This window comes from Aspergillus ibericus (genome assembly GCF_003184845.1).
Source record: "Aspergillus ibericus CBS 121593 unplaced genomic scaffold BO80scaffold_11, whole genome shotgun sequence".
Classification (NCBI taxonomy): domain Eukaryota; kingdom Fungi; phylum Ascomycota; class Eurotiomycetes; order Eurotiales; family Aspergillaceae; genus Aspergillus; species Aspergillus ibericus.
Genome location: NW_020292109.1, coordinates 344,326 through 368,958, shown reverse-complemented (window position 1 = coordinate 368,958; position 24,633 = coordinate 344,326). Strand labels below are relative to the sequence as shown.

The following is a 24,633-nucleotide window of genomic DNA, read 5'->3' as shown; positions in this document are numbered from 1 at the left end:
ACGATAGTGCTGCATCTAGGGTGGGGAGATGAGGTGTCATATTGTTAGTATGGATAATATAGACTATGGAGAATAAGGATTTGTATAGACTATTGTGAGATGGTATATGATCTTCGGTATAGGACTTTTCCCTCCTTTGGAGGGATCGCTGGAAGGGATTGGACTTGCCTATTTTGTATATTGTACTGTAGGGGGCTATGGGATAGGGATAGGGATTTGAAGGGGATGTGGTTTGTCATATACTCCGTATGGTAGGTCATATTATGTCTAATCCATATGATATGATATGATATGAACTGTGTTAAATCTGAATTTACTATAGGACAGGGAGGATAGGTTCGAATGATCAGGGTTATCGATATCATTTTAGTGAGTGTAGTCCGTATAAGCAGTGTAGTCTGATCTTGTGTAACTCATCAATAGCTGTAGTTTCGAGCTATGAGATAAATTGATGCCCGAGATCTTTGGTACTGAAGTACATTGAGAGTGTGATATGGAATTTGGAGATGTAGTTTGCCTCACTACTGCCTGACTGAGCACATTACTATGTATTTTGAGAAACAGAGAATTCCTATCTACAGAGTAGGTCCTTCTTCTATGCTTTGTCTGGATTCCTATTCCTTACATAGCTGTTGCATTTTACTTGCTACTCATACTGATTGTACTATCGTGCTCAGACAATCCCTCCCTATCAACCAAACGATCAATCATAACGCATTGTACTTCATCAACTCACCCCAGTCTCATCAGTTGGCGTACTTTAGTAGCTACAGTCTGTTGAAACCAAATGTACACAGCCAGTAGACAAAACCCCATGTTCAGATTTCGAATCTACCTGCCTGCCCCAGTGCCAATATCTATTCTAACTATAGCTATCCATCTACCCTCTCCTCTACAACCCGAGATAGGGGTACCAGCCACCCACTAACCAACCACCACAGGCCACAGTGACAAACCCAACCACCCAGAGGCAAATAAACAAACCTTCCAAAATCACCGAGAAACAATAGTCCACGCCCCAAACAAATAGCGTCTCGTCTGCTGTTTATTTTCCTCATGGCCTTTAGCCTTGTGGGGCAACTCCCCCGAAAACGGTCGGTTGAACTTTAGGCCACTCGCGCTAGTCGGAACTGGATTTTGGGACACGAAAAACGATCTACTCTAGAGTCCTGATAGTCTGGGGTGGGAACCATGGGATTGCGTGGTGTCTTGAACTTTAGTTTATGATAATATCACCAGGTACTAAGATGAATGGGGAAAGGGGGAAGCGAAGGAACTATTGACGGAGATGTTGCTGGATAAGGATAATTCTTCATTTTTAGTAGCTTTTTTTGTTATTTAATTTTTTGGGTTTTGTTGGATGTACTTTTTGTTGATGACCACGTGCCATCAGTGATCGCTAATTTTTGTAAGGGTGAAAATTCCTCCAATCGTGTCCTTTCGGGGCGGAGATCTGTATGATTGGAGGTGATTACTTTGATAATCGAGTGCTACCTACCTGGTCGCTCGAGGCGGTGCGGCGCATCGCGACTATCTTCTCGCGGAGAAGTCTCTCGCGGAGTTCAGAGCTGGAAATGCGGGCTCGGGTGGGTTGGGATGGGACAGTCTACGACTATGTAGTTAGTTTAGGCCTTACAATGGAAGGAGCGAAGAGTTGTGGACATGAACGGACTTAGGAAACCATAGACACAGCGTGAAGAGTACCCTCGAAATTTTATTCACCCACCTCAGTGGCATCCTTCATCCCTTGGTCGCTTGAGCTCGGCTTGGTAGGTGGCGGGGATGATCGTCTGGCTTCCTCATCTTCATCAGCCATTCTCTTGCGTTTGTCACTGCGAACGGATACGGAGGACGTGTTGCGTCGTCTCCGGGCAACCGGGGCATATCTCTCAATGGACCGGCGTCGCTTTCGATCGCCGCGGCTGCGACTGCGGCTGCGACTGGGACTGCGGGAATCCTGACTCGGGGAGCGACCTCGACTGCGGCTGCGGCTGCGACTGACACTCCGGGACGAGGGCCGGCGTCGTCGGCGGGTGTGGTCGCGATCTCTGCTGCGACTCAAGCGGCGGTCGTCACGGGACTTGCGGGCCTTTGCAATATCAGCGGTGGATTCTTTCTTATCATCTCGTGAAGTATGAGGCGAGGATCCTCGGCGTCTGGCGCTACCATCCGACCCTTGCGACCTCGAACGCGACCTCGATCCAGAGGAGCCTCTTCTTCTACGTCGATCTCTGTAGACCGGTGAACGCGAGGCACTGCGGGAAGAAACGGATCTCCGTCTCCGTCGGTCTCTTCTGGGACTACGTGAGCGGGATGATTCACTGCGGGTTCTGGATCTTGCACGATCACCGTAATCAGGACTGCGTCTTCTGGGCCGTCTGCGATCTCCGCGGTCCGGAGACACAGAGCCGCTCACCGATCGACGTCGTCTGGGTCGGTCGTTGGGAATAGGGCGCTGTCGACGAGCCGGAGGTGGTGACCGAGAGGAGGACACGGAGCGCGAGCGAGAGCGGCTGGGGGATCGGGAGGGTAGACGGCCGCGACGAGAGCCCGCGGGCACGTAGGAGTCGAATTCGCGTCGGGCAGGCGGGCCTCGATACCGGTCTCGACTGCGTTGTCGCGGAGGCGAGCGACGTCTATCAAAATCTCGACCACCGCGGCCGCCGCCTCGTCTTCCTCCCCTTGTGCGTTCAGAGCGTTCTCGACGTCGGAGGTCCTCCAGCTCTCGCTCGCGTGCGCGCTCTTGTTCTTTCTGTTTACGGGCCTCCTCCGCGGCCTTTTCCGCCTCGATCTAACGAGGGCGTCAGCGCACGACCGCAGCAACAGCGTGGATAGACACCAAGCATCCCACCTTCTCTTGTATAAGCTCCAGCTTCTTAGCCTCCAGTAACTCCTTGGGCACGCCCTGGGGATTTTCCTGAGCACTCAGACACAGCGACCACAACTCCTTGCAAAACTTGGCCGTATCTTTATCCAGGAACCCGGTGAGTTGAATCTGAAGGGACTTGATATCGGGCTGGACAGAGCAAACGCAAAAATGTTAGCAGGGATGGCTTCTCATCAACTTTCGATTAGAACATAGCAAGCCGGCAAGCAAGTAGCACATACAAACCGCGACCCTTCCAAAAGGTTAAAGCACAGCTCAATCACCACATCGTCTTCATTTCCTAGAATCTCGGAGATCTTTCCAGCAATCCACCTGCAACAATCATCAAAAGTCAGCTCAAGTCGAACCCGCACGATAACACCATCCAGATAAGGAACCCAGGGTTTTGCAACGCACTTCTTCATCACCTCGATATTAACTTTGTTCATGTCCACCTTCCGGCTGAATTCCGGAGGGAATTTGGTCTGCTTCAGCAGTTTTGCATCCACGCTGGTCGCCATGTTTGCGAGCCGTAGTTCGAGGATCGAACAGGGATTGGGAGGTCGAAATGGTGCAGCGACCGACGCGTGACGATGCGGTGGTGAGCCTCCCACCGACACTGCGCAAGGGGGGTCTGTCACCGCCCGTACTCCGGACCTGAGTCGGTCCGAGGATAGCTTCAATCTTGCCTTTTTGGGAAGTTGAGATGCATTACTGAGTCTGTTGCTTATGCTATAGTGTGTACTGGTAGAGGCACTTGGTACTGATCCCATGATCATAGACTCCTCTTCATATTAAGATACATCCCATCAATAACAACGCCAGCCTAAACACCGAAATAAAACCAAAGACCTCAATAACCTCACAGTCGAACACCCCGTCCCTCGCTAACTGAGCTCCCTTAACACTCGAGCCACCTCTTCCCTGGCACGAGCGAGCTCCTCGTCCACCGTTCCAAGCGCATGGCGGGCCTTAATCTCGTAGTGCAAGTCGACGAGTTCTTTGGCGCGACGGAGGTCGTCGTTCTCATAACCGTCCTGTTTCGACACGGCGTCTGCTTGAGCTGTAGCAATGGAACCTAGCTGCTCTGTATCATGGGGTATTCTCTCATTGACAGTGACGAGCGCGAGGGCGTCGTGGTGATCCTGCGATGTGATTAGTTCTGTATTGCTAGACGCGGTGATGACGTTAAAGTAGATGTGGAGTAGATGTTCAACGCCATATAGTAGATAAAGGTTATTATGCTATTTGCTAATTTCTAGGCTGGTGCTGGGTTCAATATCAAGAATACATACACAGACGCGAAGGGATGTCAAGTCGGAGAGGATCTCAGCTACTTGCATGATGGCGGTAATGTGGACTGGAACAGGTTCGGATTACTGGAGGATTGGGATTCTGCTCAAGGGATCAAGTAAACGTTATCGTACAGCATGCGATATAGATACTGCCTCAGATGGGATTTCAATGGCTATGCACAGATGCAGTGAACAATGCGGCTGACTGCAGGCGTCCATCTCAACAGCAGTCAATGAATACCGGCACCGGATGACGTAAGAACAGTGAGGATAACTAACTATCTCAACCATCGCGATCTCTAAGCCTTAAACACAACCAAGTGACAATTACTCCGTACAGCCAGGTCTCCTAAACATGAAACCTATAGCAGTCATATCTCCCCGCATCTCTTATCATCGACGGCTCGACGCTCCGAATCTCGGAGAATCCGAGGTCTCCGCACGCACCGCGCGGAGGACCGTTCCGTCTGTCGCATCGGCTGAGCTCCGACTGGTGAGCCGCGAGCATATATTATTACCCGCCGGGCTCACCACTCGCCGCGATTCCATTCCCAACCCCTCGATCCACTCTCCCCTCCAGCAGACACCATGGCCGCTTCGATCAGAGCCAATTGCAGAAAGGTCATCTGTATTGGCAGAAACTATGCGTATGTTTCCCCGCAGTTGAGGTTGAGTAATGACAATGGGCTTTGATCGGTTAACATGGGCGATCGTTCGCAGCGATCACATCACGGAGCTCAACAACACTAAGCCCAAGCAGCCGTTCTTCTTCTTGAAGCCTGCTTCCGCTATTCTCTGCCCGGGCGAGGGCCCTGTCCTGCGGCCTCAGGGTACCAACCTGCACTATGAGGTTGAATTGGCTCTGGTGATGGGCAAGACCGTTCGGGACCTGGACCCGAAGGACGAGAAGGGCGCTTTGGATGCGATCCACAGTCAGTCATACTTGATACTCCCCTCGAGCCATACAGTATTGATCAGCGACTAATAATGTGTGTGCTTCGCTGCGTATAGGCTACCTCCTCGGTATTGACATGACCGCTCGCAACGTCCAAGAAGAAGCGAAGAAGAAGGGCCTTCCCTGGTCCATCGCCAAGGGCTTCGACACCTTCCTGCCTGTCTCTCAGGAGATCGCCAAGTCTCGTCTCCCCGACCCTCACAATGCCTTCCTCCGTCTGAGCGTGGGCTCGCAGGTGCGCCAAGCCGACTCGACTGGCCTCATGCTTTACCGGATCCCCAGACTCCTGGCCGAGATCTCCCGTGTGATGACCCTGGAGAAGGGTGACCTTGTCCTGACCGGTACTCCCAAGGGTGTGGGTGAAGTCAAGTCTGGCGATGTGATGAAGGCGTCCATCGAAGTCGATGGCAAGGAGCTCGAGGAGGGCCGGATTGAGGTCCAGGTCGAGGACCGTGTGGGTAGATACCGGTACAGCGAGACCTAAACGGTCGACTGAAATAGCATATGTATATCAAATAGACATCATATACTTGAATAACATTCGGATCAAGACTCGTCACGCAAGTTGGCCCTCAATGTCGAAACATCTCCATCGCAATGAGATTGTCCTCTTCATCTGGCAGCACAATGGGTATGAAACGCCTCATCTTTCGCTTCTTGTGCTTGACTTGATCCCCATTGTTCGGAGACTGCTTGCCCCCTCGATCGACCATTTTGTCTTCTGTGATAGTGACAGGTGATTCTCCTGCCCGAATCACAACCTGCAAGATAGCCCTCATCGCATCCCACGTCCACCCAACCCTATTCATCTCCTTTTCAACCAAGATCCGCACACTTAAATCGTCAAGCCCTCTCACAAACGCCCCAAGTATCTCCTCTTCGGCCATCTGTAGCGCCAAACCCGGTTTCATCCCCTCCACATCAGCCAAGTACTCAGCAATCGACCTCCCACCCTGCCTCATAACACCACCTAGATCTACACCCGACTCCTCAAGACCCCCATTCCCCCCAAAACCGTCAACCACCCCCTCTCCCTGACTCTCACTCCCCCACGTAGTATCCGACAACGTCCTCAACGCATCCCGACCACCAACAGGACCAGACCCAGACTCCATGGGCATCGAATCCGGAACCAGAACATCAGACCCCAGACAAGTCCGTTCAGTCCTCATCCTCAACACCCCAGGTATCCGACCCAACTCAATCCGCACCTCATCCAGAACCCTCGTACGAATACTCTCCTCCATCGTATACCGTTCACGAGCATGTCTCGAACACCCCTGCTCACTAGCATCAAGCCTCATTCTCAATCCACGATTCTCAGTCTCAAGACATTCGATCCGCTCACGCATAGTTCCTAGTTTAGTTTCGAATTGGATTTCAAGGTCATGTAGGGTATCCTGGAGAGTGGTTTTCTGGTCGAGGGTTTGCTGGGTTAGCTCGTTGACTCGCTGTTGTAGATCAGCTATGGTCTCGATGGCGGTAGCGAGGTCAGCTCGTGTGTTGTCGAGCTGGTTGATGAGGTGGATGTTTTCGCGCCGGATTTCGTGGGCCCAGAGGAGGGAGGGGGCGTTGGGGTCCCATGGTCGGAGGGGTTTGGACATGATAGTCCGATGGTGTTGAGGTGGGTTTGATGGGCTGATGGGATGTACATGGGTGGAGTTGGGAGTGTTGGAAGAGGGGTCTATAGGACTAAAGATTCCGTAAACCTCGGATGGTTGAACATTTGATAAGTTTAGTCTACACGACAGGTCTAAGATAGCCAACGCAACCATGGAATGGCATGTACCTCTCTGGTCTATCGTATTCAACACAGGTATACAACCAGTCCGAACCATAATCATATCTTCGTCCACCCAAAGTGCCTTGAGGAAAAGAAAGCCTGATTTGAGCTTATCACATTTTTTGCCCGACCTCTTGATCAAGTATGAACGCAGCATCCTTAACCAACCAGAGCGAGCTAGGTACAGTGCAAAGGAAAAAAGTCTGAAAAAGCGTTTCCGGAAGAGAACCATGAATTACAGCAATAAAATCGCACAAGCGTGTGTCGCATCTCCATAAGCAACAAAAGACAAAGGAAACCATGAACAGTAGAAAGACAGAAACGCGCAGGGTATACGGTTCCTGCCTGCCACTGCTAAAAGAGAAAATGCTGGAGACACAGAAAGCCACTTTTTGAAGGATTCTCCTTTACCAAGAGAAGCGCAACGATGTCAAAACGTTTTTCCCACCGCAGCTCACCCTTGGAGCGTTATTGGCAACTGCATTCGTAATCCGCATCGAGGGACGTAAGAGGATGGTATTAAGGTGTTTAGATGAGGTCTAGACGAGTTAGCATCAACCAAGCAATCATCGATGGAAAGGATCTTACCAGCAACGTTCATGGGCATCTCCTCGATCTGGGTGCTGTAGAACTGCTCGATCTCACGCATCATGCGGACATCGTCAGCGGTGACGAAGTTGATGGCAACACCCTTACGACCGAAACGTCCACCACGACCGATACGGTGGATGTAGTTCTCGCGGTTGGCGGGGAGATCGTAGTTGATGACCAGGGAAACCTGCTGGACATCGATACCACGGGCCAGAAGGTCAGTGGCGATGAGGACACGGGAAGATCCGGAACGGAACTCCTTCATGATGACATCACGCTGGCCCTGCTCCATGTCACCGTGCATGGCGGAGACAGTGAAGTCACGGGCGGTGAGCTTGTCAGTGAGCCAGTCGACCTTGCGGCGGGTGTTGCAGAAGATGACGGCCTGGGTGATGGTGACGGTCTCGTACAAGTCGGAGAGGGTGTCGAGCTTCCACTCCTCCTTCTCAACAGCAATGTAGAACTGCTTGATACCCTCAAGGGTAAGCTCCTGCTTCTTGACCAGGATACGGATGGGGTCACGCATGAACTTGGTGGTGACCTCGAGGACATCCTGGGGCATGGTAGCGGACAGCAGGGTGACCTGGGTGGACTGGGGAAGGAGCTGGAAGATGTCGTAGATTTGCTCGGTGAAACCACGCTAATCGCGATGATCAGTACAGGGTCCTTCTGCTTCGCAAGGTCGAGCGGGGTGAGGAACTTACAGAAAGCATCTCATCGGCCTCGTCGAGGATGAACAGCTTCATCTGGTCGGTCTTCAGGACACGGCGCTCGATCATGTCGTGGATACGACCGGGGGTACCGACAACGACCTGGGGGCCGTTGCGGAGAGCGGTCATGTCGTCGCGGACGTTGGTACCACCAATGCAGGCGTGGCACTCAATGTTCATGAAGTCACCGATGGCGACAACGACCTTCTGGATCTGCTGAGCCAACTCACGGGTGGGAGCGACGATCAGGGCCTGGCAGGCCTTGAGGTTGTGGTCGATCTTCTGAAGAGCGGAGATAGAGAAAGTGGCAGTCTTTCCGGTACCAGACTGGGCCTGGGCAATGACATCGTGGCCTGCGGTGCCCTAGTTAGCATCATGAATTGCCCCAGCGAGGAAGGAAACCTACCCTTGATGATGGGCATGATGGCACGCTGCTGGATAGCGGAGGGACGCTCAAAACCGTAAGCGTAGACACCTGATATGGCGTTAGAATATGTTGAGCCAGACCCTATCGGGCCGAGATAAAATTTGTATCACATACCGCGAAGCAGCTCGGGCTTCAGGTCCATGGAGTCGAAGGAGTCGGTGACCTCATCGTAGTTGGACTCGATCTGTCCTATTGATTTCGAAGATCTTGGTCAGCTCAGTTCTTTAACCGATACCCTTTTGACTGTGATGTGGCGGCTATTCCCATCGTCGTGCTCTGCCACTTTTGGGGCAGGCAATCCATCGCCAGGAAGTACACCGATAAAGACCACAAATTCGTAGTAAAAGAGAAAGAGTAGCACATACCCTCGGGGATCTCCTCCAAACCCTTGTCGTTAGAAGCCATATTTGCGGTGTTGTGTAAGATGGATCACAGGCGAGATGCTGTGATCAAACAAGACGGTGGGGTTTTAAAAGTAAAACTGAAAAGGCTTGTTAGCGACAGGCGAGGATGGTGGGGTTGGCCGCAATGCGCAGAGAGACACTGGCCAGGGAACGACGAACCTGGAAGCACAACCCTCGGGGATGAGAGATATCACAAAAGACTACTAGAGTCGTAGGGGTGGGAAGAGAAAAGAAGTTCAAGTTGGATGACCGAAGATGGTGTGGGAAAATGGGGGAGCAGAAGCGGCGGCGGGACGACCACTGCGAACTTTTTTTTTCTTTTCTTACCTTTTTTTCCCCTGCGCTGCCACTTTTCCATTCTGACGCGGTGAAATTTTTGACCTCTAGCGCCAGTTTAGCCTAGCCGATACGCACCGCCTTCTCCATCGGGCAACCTACCCACGTCCTTGGCCCGTGGGATTTTTGCCATCCCCCTCTTATTTGCTGGCTGGCCGCTGGAGGCAGGGCCCTTGTACGACCGTAGATACCAACCAGGTGTGCGTCGAGTGCTCACGGTGTACTATTCTTACGGTGGGCTTCCATTGAACCGTTGGTATCGTTGGGTTGGGCATACCCCCCGGTATCCTCCCTGCCTGACAGCCCTGGCAGTGTGTGGGCGACTTGTTACTAGTGCGTACCACCGCCGCCGGTCTGTGACCGGTCTAGTCGTTCCCCACCAAATCAGGAAAGTCTTGAGGATTCAGGTTCGTCACTTGTTTTCCTCCCAAGCATGAAAATGCCGGACATCAATTCCTTGGACAGTGCCCGGTCCCTCGACGGCGAGGCGAATTCTGGCACCTACACTTCACATCCCAACCAGAGTGTTGAGGATCTATCTGCCCATGAGGCCATTCCCGGCCATCCTCTGGGCGTCAAGCCTAGTGGCAATGCCTTGCTCGCCGCAGAGAACCTGCGCCATGCAATTGGAACCTTTAATCTGCTGCCAGATGAGTTGATATTGATGTTGCTGGAATATCTCGATGGTCCTGGTCTCTTAAGTATAGGACGGACTTGCAAGGCGTTTTATGCTTTCACCAGAGCCGAGGATCTCTGGAAAGCTCTTTTTATCGGGTAAGACATAGATCTATTGTGTTAATTGATGTTATTCCTTCTTTGGTCAACCGTGAGTTGCTGGTATTCTTGATTGGAGTGTGTCTGGCAATGTTCTGCCCCTCGTACATGATGCGACTTATAGATAGCCTGAAGCATTGCACTAACGCTTTAGTCAGGTCTCCTCCCGCCAGGTTTTCTTGGAAGGGTACATGGCGTTCCACTTATCTTAACATCCCTCCATCCGAGGTGTGCATGCTGGATTGCTCTAATCTGTTCTCGGATGTCTTGCACCGTCCGTTTCACTGTGCGCATATATCTTTAGAACCCTATGTCAAGAATATTCCGGCCCGGAACCAAATCGCTCGTCTTCCGGATCTCTCGTTTGAGGAATTCAACGAGAAATGGAGTGACACGCCGTTCATCTTGACTGAACCAGTGAAACAATGGCCCGCTTACAAGAACTGGTCCGTAAATATGCTGCTTGACCACTACGGCGAGTCTGTTTTCCGCGCAGAGGCAGTGGACTGGCCTTTCCATGCTTACGTTGATTATATGGGAAATAACTCTGACGAGAGCCCTCTTTACCTGTTCGACCGGGCTTTCGTGGCAAAAATGGGTCTCAAGGTTGGTCAGCCAGACCAGGAGCCAGAGGCTACTTACTGGCCTCCCCCATGCTTTGGGGAGGATTTCTTCTCCGTGCTGGGAAACGACCGTCCTGACAGGCAATGGCTGATCATTGGACCAGAGCGGTCTGGGAGTACTTTTCACAAGGATCCGAACGCTACCAGCGCGTGGAATGCGGTCGTCCGAGGGTCGAAGTACTGGATCATGTTCCCGTCGTCTTCGAAGCTCCCGCCGCCTCCCGGTGTCTATGTGTCGGACGACCAGAGTGAAGTGACTTCCCCACTCAGCATTGCGGAATGGCTTTTCAGCTTCCATGCCGAAGCACGGCGTACTCCGGGCTGCATTGAAGGAATCTGCGGTGAGGGCGAGATCCTCCACGTGCCCTCGGGCTGGTGGCACTTGGTCGTCAACATCGAACCAGCTATCGCCATTACACAGAACTTCATACCTCGTGCTCACTTGAGCGCTGCACTGGACTTCTTGTCCAACAAGGCGGACCAGGTCTCGGGATTCAGAAAGGATGTGCACAATCCTTACGAGCGGTTCGTGGCACAGATGCAGGAATCCCACCCCGAGTTATTGCAGCAAGCACAAGAAGAGCTGAAAAAGAAGTACGAGGGAAAGAAGAGAAAGTGGGACGAGATTGTGCACGGAACGCCCGAGCAAGACGCTGCCGGGGCTACCGAAGGAGGTGGGTTCAGCTTCGGGTTCGGAGATGATGGGAGTGATGTAGAAGTTCCCTAAGTACGGTATTCGCTACTTGAAGGTGGACGCACTACCCCATGTTCATTCGACCCAATGTGCAACTTGCTATCAACGACAACCGGTCACAGGCTACCCAACGAAGCTACTGATAAGCACATGCCGAGTCAGAGCAAGAACTGTTCCGCAAGGCTTCAGACAAGCCTTTGTCTTGCGGTCCACTAATGACAAGCAACCGATTTGCTGGCCGATGTGTTGTCTCCAAACGCCAGATATCCTACGAAGGCGCCAACAGCAACTGCAAGCATAACAAAACCATTATACGTCATAAAAAGCAGCCTGCACAGTTCAGCACTTTTGTTCAACGTGACGAGGGGGAGGGATGGAGCTAGAAGACTTACATGATGAAAAAGCTATAGAAGACCTGCACAGCGTACAATGCCGCCATGGTGATTTTTCCTTTTTGCTCGACGGCCCTTCGGCTATCCCTGCCTACAACTAGGGGTGAGCCGGCGTTCGGGACAGGCAGTGTCTCGCTAGAGGGGGCATTGGCCGTGGCAGAATCGTCGTGGATATCGCTGCCTTGACGGATGTCAGGTACTCATCTCAGCAAAGGTTGGACCAAACCAATAACCGACGCCCGAAGATGAGGGATAAACCGTGACTCCAATATCCCCCGCATGCAAGATACACCAACGCAATCAAAACTCGGAAGAACATACCTCCTACAGCAACCGTAGTATACGCGCCCAGCCTCCGAGCATGAGCCGCCTCAAACCGCCGTGTAAGCTGTCGAATGCCCTCGTAGCCCGCCGTCAAGAGCACGATAACAATAAGCGAACCCAGAAGGGACCAAGTGCTGGTGATGTGCCACTGGGGGAAGACGATGCAGAGGTCTTTCGTCGACCAGGTGAACAACATCTAGCACGAGCCTGTTAGTACCTGGTAGCAGCAAATTGAGAATACAGCAAGCAAGTCACTCGCCACCTCCATCAAGACCATAACAACTCAGAGAAAAGGACACTCACATTCATACTGCACTTTCCGCCCATATCCATATCACCATGGTCATGGCCATGATCCATGTCCATCCCCATATTATGCATAGAGTGATCCATCTCGAAATCGGAAAATAACCAACGCCACTACCAGATCAGATCGAGTGCAGCAAGTCCAGCAACTCCCACAGAATGAGAATATGATATCAAGCCACCCGTCCAGATCAGACGCCAGAACCGGTGAGAGTAGCAAGGAGGAGGAGCTGATGCAGCTCCGCGTACGTAAGTGACGGGGCCATTCATGCAAACCAGACAAACAGCGACGATAAGATCTGGCGGGCGATCCTCCACTCACAACTCGTCCTCCATCCTCACGTTCCCTTCCGCTTCTAGACTCGCGACACCACCTCCAGGCTCCAGCTACCCTCTACTGCCTCCCCTCCCGCTCAATGCGCACCATCTAAACCATCAACTGTCCAATCCTTCCCCTCCTGCAACCACACCAAAAATTTCAACCATGGCCGAACCCGCCCCTCCAGCACCCACCGCAACAACAGCCCCAACTCCAGGACCAACAACCAGCACACCAGCAGGAACAACACCAGCCCCAATCACCAATTCCACAATGCCCTCCACCACCACAGCAGCAGCAAACTCCAATTCCAATTCCAACTCTAACTCCAACTCCAACTCCAATTCCACCTCCAACGCAAACCCTCCCCCTTCCCAAGGTCCCGACTCCAACACCTCCGCCTCCTCAACCACAAACCGCGGCCTTCCCTACTATGAGAAACTCCGGCGCGAACTCCGCGACACTCTCCAGAAAAAGCGCCTCATGGATAAAAGCATGGTACTATCCCCTCCCCTCCCCTCCCCTCATCAACTCCCTCTACTTTCCCCCCACATCAACTAACCTCATGAAATAAAATACAGGCCCAACTCGAAGACCAAATCTACCGCTTCGAACAATCCTACCTCGAAGAAACCACCGCCGGAAACATCATCAAAGGATTCGACAACTACATCAAGGGATCATCGAGCGGAGCGGGGCTCGGAGGCAGCGGAATTGCGCTATCAGGCGGAGTAGGCGGCGGAGGAGGTGGTGGTGGCGCGGCGAGAAGAAAAGCGACGGTGACGGATGCGGATCGGGTGTTTTCGAGGAGTTCGGCGGGGTTTATGCGGGTATGTCGTTCTTCCTTCTCTTCCTTTGCCAGGTGTATTTGGTTGGATATGAAGGGTATGAGGGCTAATGGGGTATGGAATGGGGATAGGATTCGCCGGCTCCGTCATCCGCGCAAACGACACCGTCACATGCTGCGACTCCGAACTCGACGTATAATGGGTCGACGGGGAAACCCGGGAATGGGGACGTGTCGTCGGCGGCGAATAGTGTGAAGGGACAGTCGTCGAAGAATAAGAAGAAGTCGGTGGGGAGTAATAAGGATAAAGGGGAGGATGATGGGACGGATGGGGATAGACCGCCGACGAAGCGGTTGAAGATTACGTATGGGCGGGATTGATAGATCCGCTGGTTTGATTGATTGATTGATGGGGTTGTTGGTGTTGATGGGTTTGCTTCTCTTTTCTTGTCTGGGTTGGCGGAGGCGCAGATGCTATCTTGGGCTCGCTGCATCGGCTCGGTTTCTTATAGTTTGTGATATCCTCTGTACTACTAGATTGCATTGGCACTGACATGCTAGATTATACACCTCAAAAGGATGTTTTCATTTTGGAATCAGATACGCAAGACGATTTCCCTTCGGCTGTCACGCGATAGTGGATAGAAGCCGATTACAGCTGCAGTCTGTACGTCGCAACCTCGAAAGCCCTCAACTCGATATCAATGCTCGTAGTATCGCTATCACCCTTAGACAGCGTCAGACTCGTTTCATCATCCTCGAGCACGTTACACTTCCACGCCTTTTTGATGGGGAGTTTGGTGTTGATGGTTCCACGGCTCTTGCCACCCAATGACTCGAAAACCCGGAGGATGACGCTCCGGCCTGCGCGCCGTGGCAGGTTGTCACGAGACACGTCTTCGTCGTCTTCACCGCGCTTCACCGTGTCCAATACGAGTGATGGAGATCCCTCAAGTGAGATGGACTTGAATACGTCTGTGGCTTCCTGGGAAGATGCCGTCTCGAGGACAAGGGGATGGTTAAAGCTGTATCCTGCCCGGATCGTACGGTGACCCAAGGGTCCTGCGTGCGGGAGAATTGCGTAGCGGATGCGATGACGACCCATATCTGCATGAGCATCCGGTGCCTTGGGTGCGCGCAATAGAGAAAGGCGCATCAGGTTACCGCAGGTTGCAAACCCGTACTTGGAGTCGTTGAGGACCGAAACCCCGTAGCCGTTCTCCGACAGATCTGCCCATTTGTGGCAGCAGACTTCGAATTTGGCCATATCCCAGCTGAAACACGTTAGCAGCATACCTATACGATCATAAATCAACTCACCTAGTATTGTAATGCGTCGGACGCCTAATAATCCCGTACTGTGTCTCGTACGATGCCTCAGTATTCGTGATGTCCACCGGAAACTCGACCTTGAGGAACCTCATGGTCTCCCGCCATTCGACTTCGCTCTCCATTTCCACGTAGGATGGCTGGTCTCCCACCGCAGCAGCCAAGCTCAGGGTCGTCTTGACCCAGCTGTTCTCGCTGATCCGGGTTTCAGTGACAACGCTGACCCGATACGGATCCTTCTCGGAAATAGTAGTCTTTCCGGATTGCAACTCTTTTCTTGAGTCAAGGTGGAAGACCTCAACATCCCAGGCTTGCCAGTAAAGTGGCTTATCATCAAATATCACAAGCTGACCAGCCTTTCCACCCTTGGCAATAATCTCACGCTTTGCTTCGAGGTCATACAGGGAAGTTATGATGCCATCGTGAACATCTACCCTCAGTTTCTCATTCTGCAGACGGAATACACCGGGCTCAATCTCAGAGACAGTCACAGCAGGTGCCGTCTGAGAAGCTGCAGGAGGCTGATACTGGATGGGACCAGTCTCACCACTGACAATCGCGTACCTGGGGACACCCGCAGTGGCAAGCTCAGCAGGAACCTTGACAACTTCTGAGCGATGCCATGGCAATGTGTTGATCGCAACGAGACCTCTGGCACTCTTGCCTCCGAATCCTAGAGCCTTAAGAGCATCCTCCCGTGCCTTCTGGCCGGTTTCGAATACCTTTTTGTAGAGCTCATCGGAATCATCATAGCACATTTCAATGCAGCTACCAGGGAGGCAGTCATGGAACTGACACAAGAGGACATCCTCCCACATGTCGTCGATTTCCTTCTTAGGGTACTTATACTCACCACTAGTCTGCGTGATGGTAGCCAGAGTAGCAAGGTATTCAATTTCCCTCAGTAAGAACTCCGACTTGCGGTTGTTGCGCTTGTTGTTGGCCTGCGTAGTGTACGTGCCCCGATGCAGCTCGAAATATAACTCACCGTACCACGTAGCGAAGCGGGTGCCTTGTTCCACCTTCTTCTCGAGTTTCTCAAAGAAGTCGTCGACCGACTCCCCCATCTTCACCCGGGGAAGCAAGCCGACCTTGTCACTGAGACCACGGCAGCGACGTAACTTCTCCAGATGCTCGAAGGTCGGCCCACCACCGCCATCTCCCTTGCCAAAGACCAGAAGCGATGTGTTATCATTGTCCATCGACTTGTGTTGAGTCACGCTGCGCTTCACGTCACCAAAGTGGGCACTGGCAGTATAGGTTTCCGCCGGTGTCATGTGGCAGATAACTTGACTTCCATCGAGCGCAACCCACTGGAAGGTAGTGTGGGGGAAGTTGTTGATGTTGTTCCAACTGAGCTTCTGGGTAAAGAAGCGACTCATCCCCGCCAGGCGGCATATCTGGGGTATCTGCGTGGAATAGCCGAAGGTATCCGGAAGCCAAAAGGTTGTGCAGCGTTCTCCAAAATTGCTCTCGAAGAAGCGTTGCCCGTAGAGAAACTGTCTCACGAGGGACTCTCCACTAGGCATATTTGTGTCATGCTCGACCCAGCTACCACCAATCGGTTGGAAGTGACCTTTCTTGACCCATTGTTTCACGCGATCGAAAACCGAGGGATAGTATTGTTTTAGCCACTTGAACTGTTGCGCCTGGGAACAAGCAAAACGGTGCTCCGGGTATCGCTCCATCAGATCACATTGGTTCGACCATGATCGGGCAACCTTGCGTTTGGTTTCCGCCCAGGGCCACAGCCAGCAAGTGTCGATATGGCAATGTCCGACGGCGTAGACGATGGGCTGTGTGTCGGTCTCGTACACTTCAGAAGAATCGACCTTGTCCCCTAGGTATTTCCTGGCGATCTTGCGTGCCTCCTTGATGGATTCGTTGCTTCCATTGCCGGCAATGAACGCATCCATGATAGCATTACCTACCATATTGGCTTCATGAGACTCCCAAGAATCACCAGGGAACTCTCTGGCCGCATCTAGTGCACATATGAGTAATCAAAAACATCATGCACAGCGTGCATGGAAGGATGGCTAGAACATACCTCCAATGATCCAGAAATCGTAGAACAACGCCCGTGCCTCCAGATTGACGGCAGTGATCTGCGCTTTGCTCAATGTGTAATACTTATTAGGGTTAGGTGGCTGGATGGAATCTCCGCCCGGGGCATTTCCAAACATGCCATTGCAGGCCATCTCAATGTAGAAGGTATGCTCTTTTCCATCCCGCCAGGCATCGGGAATGATCCATTCGATGCGCTCGTTGCCGCCAGTGAGACCTTGAAGGGGGTGGCCATCTTCCGTCCAGACCAAGCCTTCATTGTTTGCATCCCAGTGGAACTCCAGGCGCTCTTTCTGACGCAAATCCTCGGGGACCGTCAGGCGGATACGGAACCAATGGGTAGACCAGCTGGGGCCAAACGAGGCTCCGATATGGGTAGGCGTAAACTCATTGGCGGTAGCCTCTTTGAAGGTCGGACGCTTGAGGTCGGGAACCGAATATACTGAAATTTTGACATGGTGTTCGTCGGAGTTGACGGCCTCGGCCAGCTTGCTAGTATGGCGTTAATGTGGGTCGGCAGGAATAAGGCCAATTGGTAGAACCACCAAATGCTGTATGGGAACCAAATTGAGGATGGACTTACGAGATGAGGTTTTGGCCTTCATACTGACCGGTAGCGGTGAATTGCTTGAGCCGGTCGGTGTAGATGTTCTTGATGCGTTGACCGACGGGGCCCGCGGGAGTCTGGGGAAGGGCGCTGGGAGCTTGCCGGGGAACGTCTCCACCCATGGTAGCGGGTCTAGTTTATTTAAATAGAAGGCTAAGCGCAACGGTTTGGATGGAAAGTGCGCAAATGTTGAAGCATTTGATGACTTGTTATGATTGAAGGAGCGCGGGGAGATGGCTCGAGGTGGAGGGAAGTGAGGAGTCGCCAGGAACGGCCAGGAACACAGCCAGGCAGGTGACGTTGGTTGCAGGCATTCCTGCGGATCCGGGGATGCTGCCTCATCAGCCACCGTCCGTGGGCTCGCAACGGCCATACACATGAGAGAGGACTGACTCGGTATTACTCTGTGTCTTATCCCAGCGACTCTGCCAAGGCTGATGGCTGGAGTCAATCGACTAATGTAGCGTGTAGTTTGAGTTGGTGTAGAAGTGTAGGATTCTGGTCCGACGGTACAGAAGTTGACACTACAAGCCATAGCTACTCCGTAATTTATCTCGTATATATGATGGACCGCAAACAGCCCCTTTCAATTAATACCTTGTAGTGCCCAGAAGCCAGCGTCGTGGCTGTTGAGTTCTCGAGTTGTCGAGTCCACCCATCTACCTGTCCGATGGCCGTTTCCGGGGTACGATTAAGGTTGGAATGCGTCTGGGGTAGACAACTGACCACTCCGGAGCAGACAGCTCAACACGCCAATAATGACCATCTGTGCGCACAAAGCAACTGCTTCTGGCACCTAAATATACGTACGGAGTACAGAGCATCCGGTTGAGGAGGTTAATAGGGAAGACAACCACCCTCACCAGCCGTCTTGTGACATCATGGGCCGTCAGCGAACAACAAACAAGCGGGGTTGAGCGAAGCCCATTAGTCAGCCAGCTTGGGCAGCAGGCCAGTTGCGCTAAACCCAAGAGGGCCAGTAATTACCGTGCAATTTCCACGGCCATCCAGCAGGCTCAATAACATCGGGGCTGAAGTAATATTAGTGCGGGGCATTGGAGAGAAGGATCACGCTGAAGTCACCAGAATCCGAGGAGAATCCCCCAGAATCTCATCATTGCCGAAAGGAGCGAGCAAGGCCTATCACGATCGGCCGATTGACTCTTTGTCTCCCAGCATTTCCTCGGGGTTGCGCCGTCCAGCGCAGATTTGTAATCCGAAGTCCAAAGATAACCCCAAAAATACCGGCGATAACATTCAAACACAATCTCTGCCACCGACCCCACCACCCAATCACAACGCAGTCAGATGACAATTGAGTCAGCCAGACAAACCCAAAAACAAGCGTCCGATCACGGTCCCGGTCATTTTGACCTCAAGTTCTCCTCCCCTCCCTTTCTACCTCTCTATTCCTCCTTCACGAACGAAATTACAGGTAGACCGACACAATGGCTCCCTCGTTCGTGACCATTGACACCACGCCCGACTTTGACATGGCGCCCACTCCTTCCTTCCAGCCCAAGTCGACCGACCCCTCCAAGCGCACCCTCCTCCTCGCACCCCCCTCCATCGCCACCCAGGAAGAGAAGCTACGAGACCTCTTCACTACCTTCGACCGCTCCACAACCGACCTGCAGATGCTCGACCGCATATCTGCCGGCTTCGTCTCTCTTCCCTCCAACACCTACGATCACATCCTCGTCCTTACCGATACCGATGGCACGCGGCGGTCGGAGGCACTCCACCTGCTCACGCGAGACGTGTACACCGCGCTGGTTCCGTGCATGAAGGCCGGAGCGAAGCTGCAGACCCAGGATAACTTCTTCGGGGAGGCTGAGGAGCGCGAGGCTGTTTTGGCGGGGCTGATCAAGACGGATGCCGGATTCGAGAAGATGGATCAGCCCAAGTCATTCGCTATACCCTTGCGACGTAATGGAAAGAAGAAGGATGCTGTGAAGCTGGAGACGGTTGCGCCTGCTCCTGCGCCCGCGCCGCCCGTCCAGCCTGTGACCGTGGGGATGATTAATAATGAAATCGACTACGATAATGACGATGATTTGATTGATGAGGACACACTACTGTCGGACGAGGACCTGAAGAGGCCCATTCAACGTGAGTTACCCTTATCACATCCATATTCTAAGCCTTGCTGACGGATTGATGTATAGCCCCCGAATGCCAGCCCAAGCCCGGTCGCCGGCGCCGAGCCTGCAAGGACTGCACGTGCGGTCTCGCGGCACGACTCGAAGCAGAGGAACAGGCGGAGAGAAAGAAGGCAGACCAGGCTTTGAACGTGCTGAAGCTGGAGACAGACGACCTGAATGAATTGGACTTCACCGTGGAGGGCAAGACTGGCTCGTGCGGTAACTGTGCGCTGGGCGATGCCTTCCGGTGTGCGGGCTGCCCGTTCATCGGTCTTCCGGCGTTCAAGCCCGGCCAGGAGGTGCAGATTCTGGAAAATGTTGCGCAATTGTGAAGTTCTTTTCATTCGGGTCGGGTCTCTTTCGGGTTCATTGGGTTGGTTCCGGACTGGCGATGTTGGGCGAACGGATAAAATATAGAATACCATAGTTAGCTTCTGATGTTACCACCTTACTGTTGATGATTTTTTTTTCTTCTATCATCACAAATACAAGTTAATCTTTCCTGACCGCGCCTGAGATACCCCTACCGAGCATACGAAGTACATCACCTACATAAATCCCCCGACGCAACACCCAAGCACACATACAGCCTACAGCACATACATAGTATCTAGCATATGCAAGATCTTCCGCCGAGCCATACCTACGCATCCCACATGAACTAAACCAAACAGCCAGCCAGTCAGCCAACCAACCATACAGCCAGCCCACCCCCCCTGCATAAGCCAAGCACCAACATCCACAGTAATTTCTCCGAAGCAAGACATTCTCCCTTCCTAGCAAGTATCTAGATATCACCAGACCCCTATCCCATATACCTACCTACCTAAGTGAGTACTAGTAGGGGGAGATATAGCTATTAGGTCGATAGGTAACACAGCAATAGTAGACCAATCAAGGAAGGTAAGGTACATAGAGGGTAAGGTAATACAACATCCCCCCACCTCCCATCCCATCCACAATACACAATAACCCGAGCTACATTCCGTCCCGTACTGTCCTGTCCCCTTCTATGGGTAGATGCATATACGTCGTACAGGGACATACTTTATGACAAATCTTGGATATGGGGATGGATTTCTTACTTACAGTAGGTAATTGAATTAAATATATAGGTGTCTATACTACCAACTCCTTTGATTGAATGTGCTATTAGTGGTCGCTGTTGATGATCTTTCTTGGGTTCATTTGAAGATCATCATGATATGTTAGTGTTAATGGAGGTGAATGTATAGGAGAAGGGGGTTTGGACAGGGGGATACGGATTGCGGAGATTATAACAGGTCAATTAATATTCCGAGTTCGCAGTGAATGATAAGTGAAAGCAGGGGGGAGAGACAGTTGGTCTCATCTGTGTGGGGGAGGTAGGATCATGCGCATGGGTTGAGATCACGCTATCGGGTCGGAGCCTTGGAGGTAAGGGGGGATGTACATGTTACATTCCTGTACTATCTATACAGATAATTGGTAGAGTGATATCTTGGTAGGCAATAAATTGAAGGTTTAAGTGTACCGATTCAATGTATAGGTAAAAGTCGTATTACAACATGCTATCAGATCCATCCTATATCCCCAACGCCGAGCGAGCAACCTGAAAATGCCAACGGGATATCACGGTGTAATGACAAGACACGAAAAGAGGTAGAGAGCGACCGGAAAAGACGGGCTAATGGCTAATAAATGACAATGAAGTAAAGGGATATCTTAAAAGGGACAACGAAAAGAAAAGAACAGAAAGAAAGAGATATGAGTAGAGAGTGGACCCGTCCTTTCTAAATCCATGGATCAGACTGTCCGTAATTGTTATTGTACGGACTGACTGGTCCCACGAGTCGGATCTGCGACTTCAGCTCAGTGTGCCGTCGATCGCCCCGCGACCCGATCATCTTCTTCCTTGCGCCATCGAGGGCACCCAGGAGATGGTGTGTCCCATCCTGCAAGGCGCGGACGCAGTCCCGGGTGTTCTGCTGGAGTTGGGACCGGGCTGGTGGCGTTAGGGGCGGTGTCGCCGAGGACACAAAGCCCTTCTTGGACGAGCTTGCTTTCCGATATCGGGGAAACCGGACCTGGTGGCTCTGTCGGTAACTGATGCGTTTCTCGCGACTGGGTGTGTCCCAGATCGCCGCGCCGTACTTCTGATACGGCGACATGGGGACGGCCAGCTGCTTGTTCCGCTGGAACGCCAGGGCCCGCGGGCGCTTCCCGCGAGGACCCATGGTTGAGCGGGTCGACAGGCGTGACAGGCGTTTCCCCGCCGTGGAGACCTCCACAGGGCTCGATAGTGTCGGACTTTCCGGGATGGAAAGCTCTTTCGATGCGGTGCTCTTGCTGGATGGAGTCGGGGTGCGCGCATGATCCGCTGGGACAGTCGCGGGGGAAGACCGGTTGCTCTTGTTCCTTTCTAAGGAATTTTTCGACAAGCGCCGTTGCACATAGGAGCGGATCGAGTTGCGGACATCGGACGAGTTCCAGCGGTTGCGGCCCTTGGAAAAGTCGAAAACGGTGAGATTTAGTCGGCTACTGTTCTTCCTGCGGGGGCGAGTCGCAAAACGCGGGGATGGCGGTAGAGCCGAGGGCGTGGCCAACTCGGGGAAAAAGTCCCATTTCTTCTCCCGGAAGTAATGATTCGGACCCGTCCGGTTGGCCGTCCACGGCGGCGGACGGTCGGAGTGGTCATCATGGAGGAATGTGGTGGTGATGGCGAGGTGGTGGGGAGGATGAGGTCCCGGGGTGGGAGAGTGAGAATGATCGACAAGCTCAGTCAGATCGTCCGAACCGGAGCGGACAAAAACAGGGTAACTTTCGGTGGAATCCTCGGAAAAGCGCCGACTGTCATAGAAGCTAGAGACGGTGCTGCTGTCATCACTCCACGCGGTGGAGCCCTCATCCATCGACGGCGTCTCAGGCAGCGGCTTAGGAGGGAGCTCGGGCAGCGGCTTATCGAGGTGCAGCAGCATCGGGCGAGCGGGGGGTATCGGGACTCGAGGAGGGATGACTTGTTCCAGTCCCTCCAGGGACCGAGATGGCCTCACCGGAGGGGCCTGGCGAGGGAGAGCCAACGAGGACGGGGAAAGCATGCTGATGGTGGTGATGGGTGGGTGGCTCGGGCACGGAAGTATATCGTGGGCGTGGCAGTAGATTGTAGTTATAAGACGGGAACGCAGGGAGGGGAAGGGCGTCTCTAATGACTACCCCCTCCTCGGGGCCGGGGGGAGGAGAGCGTGGCAAGGCAAAAAACAGAGGAACAAAAGAACAAAGCAGAAGGAGTGAAGAGAAAGATAACCACAACGTCGAATCGGGTCCCGTCGACCGGATGAGTATGTGCTCCGTTAAGCGTCAAGGACAGTCGCGAAGTACCAAAAATGTGACCCGAACACGGCCAGGTTCGTTGCTTTTTTGATTATCGCCAGTCGCCGGCCTCGTTGCAATTTTAACCTTTTGGGGCGGCCAGGATGACAGTCCAGCAAGCCAGCAAGCAAACAAACAATCAATCAATCACACGACCGTCCCCGGCCAGGTCAGCCTGTGGCCGGTGTCTTTATCCGGGTTTGCAGAGATAAAGAACCAGGCGGGACCATGGTTCGGCAAGAGGAGAACGAGGGAAAGAAAGCGCGGACGAAGGGCGAAGAGAGGAGAAGAGAGGGGGGGAGGAAATGGCAGGCGTGAAAGGGAGGGGTTAATAAGAGGAGAAGAGGAGAGAACGAGGCCGACAAAAGCAGTGGATGTGATGTGATGGGATGCCAATCCAGAGGATCCATTAGGGGAGAGGGTCGCGATGCAGCTAAACGAGGGCCGCCTGGCTGTTCCGGCCGTTCGTTCATCCCTAGATCCCAAGGAGTCGGGCGGAGTCAGATGGGTCCGCCGGATCAGGACCGACCAGAGCCAGAAAAGAAAAAGTAAAAACCGATATATCTCAAGGGCAGTTCCTGGTCGGCCGCAGGATCGTCGGGGTCATCATCATGAGCGGGAATAGCCTCATGAGACTGACACCCTCATGCAAGGGATGGCGGTGGGTGGGCTGGGTTGTTGGCGCGCCATGGGCAGATTCCGTGTAACCTCGCCTCCGGGGCCCTGGATCCAGTCAGAATGCAATGGCGCATTGATTTGAGAAAAACGATGGCTGCTGGGATGGATGGGATGGAAGGATGGAGCATGGCTGCGACGCAACAGAGTTAGGGCCGGGAAATACGAACCTCAACCAGCAACCGCACCAACGCCGGAGTGATCCAAGCCCGCAGGACCCCAGAGTCGATCGCTCCCTGCCAGTCTGAACAGAACCCACTTGGTCGATTATTATTAGTGCCTCCCGGGGCAGATCGGCCTCTCACCAGTCATCATCCTCTGATCCTTCGGGGTTATTTTTGTTTGTCGGTCGCTAGTTTTGGCTCGCCAACAAAGAACACCGTCCGCTTATCCCTGGTTGCCTCCGCCTTTCAGCTCCCTTCATCCTCCTCATCCCTGACGGCTGAACCGATTTAATGAACTCAGCCATCTCGCTAACCGGAAGCGTGGACGGGTTACCCGGCATGTCCCCGGCCTGCAGTCCGAAGAAAGCTTCCAGTCCGCGCGAATGACATACATGATGGGATAGGTCACATTGCGGTATGGAGATCGTCTTTGACAGACCCTCTTCTTTTCTTCCGTCTCTCTTCTCTGCACGCCTAGCTTAGTTTCTTAGTCGCATTTTCTCCCTTAGCTGCGTCGCTCTCGTTTCTTTTTCCCGCCAGTGCAAGGTACATATATGACATGTAACACAGATAGTCTCTCCAGAATTGCTCTGCTTTTGTTGAGAACAGACCATAATGCCCATTGTCGATGCTTAACCCCCTTCATAGCAGACACATGGCAGACAACCCACGCATTGGCCATTGACGTCTCTGACTGCAGGGAATACACTTTT

At 52.8% G+C, this 24,633-nt stretch overlaps 9 protein-coding genes across 9 annotated transcripts; 4 read left to right on the top strand and 5 right to left on the bottom strand.

The window, feature by feature from the left end:
- Positions 1-1,350: 1,350 nt before the first annotated feature.
- On the bottom strand, positions 1,351-4,355 carry BO80DRAFT_402777 (PWI domain-containing protein). The gene is made up of 7 exons (XM_025717621.1): positions 4,162-4,355; positions 3,759-4,011; positions 3,284-3,473; positions 3,109-3,199; positions 2,852-3,016; positions 1,673-2,791; positions 1,351-1,606 (listed from the first exon to the last, which is right to left on the bottom strand). Exons 1-6 carry the CDS (start codon positions 4,207-4,209, stop codon positions 1,715-1,717), a joined length of 1,824 nt encoding a protein of 607 aa, XP_025577280.1. The 5' UTR covers positions 4,210-4,355; the 3' UTR covers positions 1,351-1,606; positions 1,673-1,714.
- Positions 4,356-4,691: 336 nt separating this feature from the next.
- Positions 4,692-5,687, top strand: BO80DRAFT_423411 (fumarylacetoacetate hydrolase family protein). Its single transcript, XM_025719051.1, has 3 exons — positions 4,692-4,808; positions 4,882-5,093; positions 5,173-5,687. Exons 1-3 carry the CDS (start codon positions 4,750-4,752, stop codon positions 5,598-5,600), a joined length of 699 nt encoding a protein of 232 aa, XP_025577279.1. The 5' UTR covers positions 4,692-4,749; the 3' UTR covers positions 5,601-5,687.
- Positions 5,688-6,607: 920 nt separating this feature from the next.
- tif1 (putative eukaryotic translation initiation factor 4) lies at positions 6,608-8,622 on the bottom strand (the record flags this gene model as incomplete). Its single annotated transcript, XM_025722027.1, has 4 exons — positions 6,608-6,754; positions 7,459-8,130; positions 8,195-8,553; positions 8,607-8,622. The coding sequence occupies 4 exons, from the start codon at positions 8,620-8,622 to the stop codon at positions 6,608-6,610; spliced, it is 1,194 nt and encodes a 397-aa protein (XP_025577278.1).
- A 1,184-nt stretch (positions 8,623-9,806) lies between these two features.
- BO80DRAFT_471548 (putative F-box and JmjC domain protein) lies at positions 9,807-11,948 on the top strand (the record flags this gene model as incomplete). Its single annotated transcript, XM_025723100.1, has 2 exons — positions 9,807-10,141; positions 10,300-11,948. 2 exons carry the CDS (start codon positions 9,807-9,809, stop codon positions 11,489-11,491), a joined length of 1,527 nt encoding a protein of 508 aa, XP_025577277.1. The 3' UTR covers positions 11,492-11,948.
- On the bottom strand, positions 11,469-12,734 carry BO80DRAFT_492177 (low-affinity Cu transporter). The gene is made up of 4 exons (XM_025723749.1): positions 12,478-12,734; positions 12,172-12,370; positions 11,851-12,031; positions 11,469-11,788 (listed from the first exon to the last, which is right to left on the bottom strand). The coding sequence occupies exons 1-4, from the start codon at positions 12,565-12,567 to the stop codon at positions 11,671-11,673; spliced, it is 588 nt and encodes a 195-aa protein (XP_025577276.1). The 5' UTR covers positions 12,568-12,734; the 3' UTR covers positions 11,469-11,670.
- Positions 12,735-12,821: 87 nt separating this feature from the next.
- Positions 12,822-14,312, top strand: BO80DRAFT_423407 (chromatin modification-related protein EAF6/MEAF6). Its single transcript, XM_025719050.1, has 3 exons — positions 12,822-13,297; positions 13,381-13,629; positions 13,719-14,312. Exons 1-3 carry the CDS (start codon positions 12,965-12,967, stop codon positions 13,965-13,967), a joined length of 831 nt encoding a protein of 276 aa, XP_025577275.1. The 5' UTR covers positions 12,822-12,964; the 3' UTR covers positions 13,968-14,312.
- ams1 (alpha-mannosidase) lies at positions 14,114-17,855 on the bottom strand. Its single transcript, XM_025724252.1, has 4 exons — positions 17,566-17,855; positions 16,966-17,474; positions 14,907-16,899; positions 14,114-14,860 (listed from the first exon to the last, which is right to left on the bottom strand). The coding sequence occupies exons 1-4, from the start codon at positions 17,709-17,711 to the stop codon at positions 14,239-14,241; spliced, it is 3,270 nt and encodes a 1,089-aa protein (XP_025577274.1). The 5' UTR covers positions 17,712-17,855; the 3' UTR covers positions 14,114-14,238.
- Positions 17,856-18,671: 816 nt separating this feature from the next.
- BO80DRAFT_423405 (Fe-S cluster assembly protein dre2) lies at positions 18,672-20,239 on the top strand. Its single transcript, XM_025719049.1, has 2 exons — positions 18,672-19,701; positions 19,758-20,239. The coding sequence occupies exons 1-2, from the start codon at positions 19,038-19,040 to the stop codon at positions 20,063-20,065; spliced, it is 972 nt and encodes a 323-aa protein (XP_025577273.1). The 5' UTR covers positions 18,672-19,037; the 3' UTR covers positions 20,066-20,239.
- A 964-nt stretch (positions 20,240-21,203) lies between these two features.
- Positions 21,204-23,268, bottom strand: BO80DRAFT_22016 (uncharacterized protein). Its single transcript, XM_025714392.1, has one exon. The coding sequence runs from the start codon at positions 22,808-22,810 to the stop codon at positions 21,506-21,508; it is 1,305 nt and encodes a 434-aa protein (XP_025577272.1). The 5' UTR covers positions 22,811-23,268; the 3' UTR covers positions 21,204-21,505.
- Between the last annotated feature and the right edge of the window lie 1,365 nt (positions 23,269-24,633).